The sequence below is a fragment of the Solanum pennellii genome, chromosome 9 (assembly GCF_001406875.1).
Source record: "Solanum pennellii chromosome 9, SPENNV200".
Lineage (NCBI taxonomy): Eukaryota > Viridiplantae > Streptophyta > Magnoliopsida > Solanales > Solanaceae > Solanum > Solanum pennellii.
In genome coordinates, this window is record NC_028645.1 from 70,752,504 (window position 1) to 70,756,345 (window position 3,842).

The following is a 3,842-nucleotide window of genomic DNA, read 5'->3' on the forward strand; positions in this document are numbered from 1 at the left end:
CAAGGCTAGCACCGAGTAATTATGTAACGGGATACAATGTACCTCTACTTGAGAATGAGACTAGAGTACATAAAAGCCCTTTATACTACTTAACCATGTGCCTTCATGGGATGTGTCCTAGTTCTACCCTTGGAAGTAGAACACCCTCATCAGAGTAGGTTAGAACTCTGGATTCCATGTCTAGCTATCATGGTCTATGTCGGTTATTGCTATTCTCATCATGTAAGATACTTACTAGTACTAAAGAACATCTGTGATGTTTAGGTGGTAGTATGGGACACTATCTAGACATTGCACAATAGGCTTTGAAGGTGTTAGTTAGAGTCCTAGGTCTTGTCCAAGATCATTGCTTGAATGTCCTTTATGTGATGTATGAGTCTTTATGAACTAATGAACTAATGACTTATGTTATGAGTATGTAAAAGGAATAAGTACATATCTAGAGTAGTTAAGGGTTATCTAGTTAAGGTGTGAAGGGGGCATAGGAATGGTCACTTCATATCTTACCTAGATGAGTCTTAAGTTTGACTCTAATTAGGGAAGATGTTGATCATGTGGACATGATCCGAACTTAGGAAGTCTTAAGGATTATTTAGGTAGTCTTGAAGAGGTCAATCATGGACGTTATCTTCTTGATCTACTTAAGTAAGTCTTTTTATAGCCTTTGATGAGGAAATGATAGTGTCTATATGTTGCTATGCTTAATGTCTTGAAGTGTGTATGTGACTCATTATAAGTAATCTTAAGGGTCGTTTAGGCACATCTTGAGAGGGAGTATAGGCGGTCTCTCTTTGTGTGACTTAAATGGATCTTAGGATAGCTTTAAGTGAGAAGATTACAAGCTAAAGGGTGTCTTAAGTGAAGAATAAGCATCTTCACTGTACAGTGAAATAATTCACTGTAACCGTGAAGGGTTCACTGTAAGGTGATCTCTAAAATATAATTTTTGGTTTAAATGTTATCTTATGTGTTTCCAAGTTGTTAAATGTTGTTCTTATGATCATAATATGATTTTTAAATGAAAAGATGCATATTTCCAATAAAAGTATGTTTTCATGATTTTTATGCATAATGTCATACTTAGTACATGTGGTTGTACTAATCCATGCTTTTATCTATCTATATAGTTCTTGGTAGGTGAAGAGCTTTGAGAAGTGAAGACTTGGACTTAGAAGATCGTTCAAGAGAAGTTGAAGTATGTCCTCACTTGACTCGAGGGCATATATGTCTTTTATGTTTTCATTCAAAGTATTGTAATAGTCTAAGTATTTCTATATTCGTATTTTGAAGTATGGGCCGTGTCCCAAGTATTCTTGTGTCTTAAGATGATGAGATTGAGACTTAGTATTTCCTATTACTTTTATATGAAAGAGATTTTGAAGACTATATTATGTTTTGTGAAAAGTTTTAATTTCGCACTACTTTTCACTATGTTTATGCAATGAATGATATGAAAGAGCTTGTATAAGACCTCCGAGAGGTTGAGTACGCCGGTTACAATCCGAGATTGTACCCTAACTTCTAGGGTATGGTCTTGGGATGTGACAATTTTGTCCTGGACGAACATACTCTGCAGAGGACCGGATCCCTACACTTGTGAGGGGATCAACAAAACTTGAAAGCATTAATACTTATTACCATAAGTTTTAAAAATTATTAAAATGCTCATAAGTATGTATTATCATTTTAAAATGATAATATCCATGAACAAATATAGAGGATAAGGCACAAGTACCCCCTAGACTATGCTGAAATCTCATAGACACCTTAACTAAACTAAGGTCCTATTACCCCCCTCCCTCCCTCCTCCCAAACTCATTTTTTTTGTAATTTTGTACACCTTTTGACTTATATAGCAAACTCCGTGATAATTGGCGACAGTGGTGCATGGTTGTGGATGGTGATTCACAGTGCTGATAATTGTGGGTCATGGATAAAAGTAGATAGATTAACAGTGAAATTTCATCTTTGTATAGATTCTTAAGTAAACACCTTAATGATACACAAATTTTGTTATAGATCTAATCGTTCGTACTTATTCTTCAGACTTAATAATTAAGATTTGAACGGTTAGTATTCAGACTTTCAAAACAAATAGACTGAACCTTCACATTGATTGTTTTCTCTTACACAAACAATATTTGCCTAAACTATATAATATGACCTTCTACACTATCAAATGTCAAAAAGTCACTTACTATACCAAAAATAAAATAAAATTGAGGAAAGAATTTTGATGGGAAAATATTTTTTTCCTTTGTCAAATAAACACAAGGTTTTCTCCAAAACTCCTTGAACCAGTGGTTAAAAGATGTATACAGGTAGAGGCATTGAATTCCATTTAATGTTTGTATTCATTCCTCCATCAACCCAATTTTTGCCTATAAAAAGAGACTCAAGGAAACACCACTTCATCACTCATCACTCAACAAGTGTAAAGGCACATATAAGATAAAGAAAAGTAAGGTTATTTAGGCAATAATAGGAAGAAATGGCAAACAAGTTTTCCATACTTATCCTCTGTCTTGCTTTAGTAGTGGTTCATACCACAGCATCAAGAGACGTGCCAAGTGATAATGGTCTTTCTGACCAAAAGAATGTTTACGGAGGCGCTGGAGGTATCGGTGGCATTGGAAGCAATGGATTGCCTTTTGGTGGAGTTTTTAGTGGAGTAGGTGGGAATGTTGGTGGATTTGGTGCTGGAATTGGTGGTGGAGCTGGATTTGGTGGAGGAATGGGGGGTGGTGGTCTAGGAGGACTAGGGGGTGTTGGTGGCGGTGTTGGTGGTGGTGCAGGAAGTCTTCCACTTCCATAAAGCAGATTATTCATCATGTAACTAAAGTTTTATTCTTATCTTTATTAGTTCAAGTTTGTTTCATGCATGTCAAGTTTGCTAGCTACTAGTGTGAGAAAAGAGTGATTTTGTTTTTCTTTTTTTGGTTGTTGATGTTTGGATTTATTCATATTGTAACGTTACGTGATTTTTCCCATGTTCAATGAAATGTAAGTGTTATTGCACTTCTTTAATTTCTTTTTAAGTTTCATGACTTTTGTACTTTCTTTTGTTTACTTTGATATGGTTGATGTAGTAGTAGTATCTAGGTGCCTAGAGGGTGTAAAAAGATGTTGTGGTTTGGCGGAGCTAACCACAAACACAAAATAAATAACATGAAAATAATTATGTAGTCCAAAAAATAGCTGGTGACCTGAGGTCTTCCTGAACATAACAAATTGGATTAGAGCTACAATACATAAACAATTTTGAAATCTCTGCATGAAAAAAATGATAGACTAAAGATCCAATGTAGTCATGATATGCATACTACATCAAGGGATAATAAAGAGGATATTTAAGGCAAAGGAGAGTAACATGAAGAGACAATTATGGAAAAGTTTAGTAAATGAAAGCTAATATATATACTCTAAATTGAGGGATATTAGAGAAGACTAGTGTGTGATTAACAATAGAGTATGGATTCTTTTAAAAAAAATAAACATTGCCATTAATGTGAATTACAAAAGAGGAAGGAGGACTTTACCTTGCCTTCTGAATGAGATTTGCATAATATATGAGCACAAACAGAAGCACCTAATTATCGTTTTTCAATGTTCAGTAGGCCTCTAATTTGTCTTGGAATAGTGCTAGGTTGGAATGTTCATTATTCCACCACCTCTTGTAGAATTTCCAACATATGAACCATCATAGTTCATTTTCACAAATTAAATAAGAGAGGGGGTTTCAATGACCTCACAGGTAGTATCAACTATGTTAAGTTTCATGAGCTTCAATAAATTCTCTCATGAGTTTTCAAGTATATATCTAGAATTACACCTTGATCTCC

The 3,842-nt window shown here is 34.8% G+C and overlaps 1 protein-coding gene across 1 annotated transcript; it reads left to right on the plus strand.

The window, feature by feature from the left end:
* Nucleotides 1-2,425: 2,425 nt before the first annotated feature.
* LOC107030347 (glycine-rich protein 5-like) lies at nt 2,426-3,038 on the plus strand. The gene has a single exon (XM_015231654.2). It carries the CDS (start codon nt 2,492-2,494, stop codon nt 2,813-2,815), a length of 324 nt encoding a protein of 107 aa, XP_015087140.1. The 5' UTR covers nt 2,426-2,491; the 3' UTR covers nt 2,816-3,038.
* The last annotated feature ends 804 nt before the right edge of the window (nt 3,039-3,842 follow it).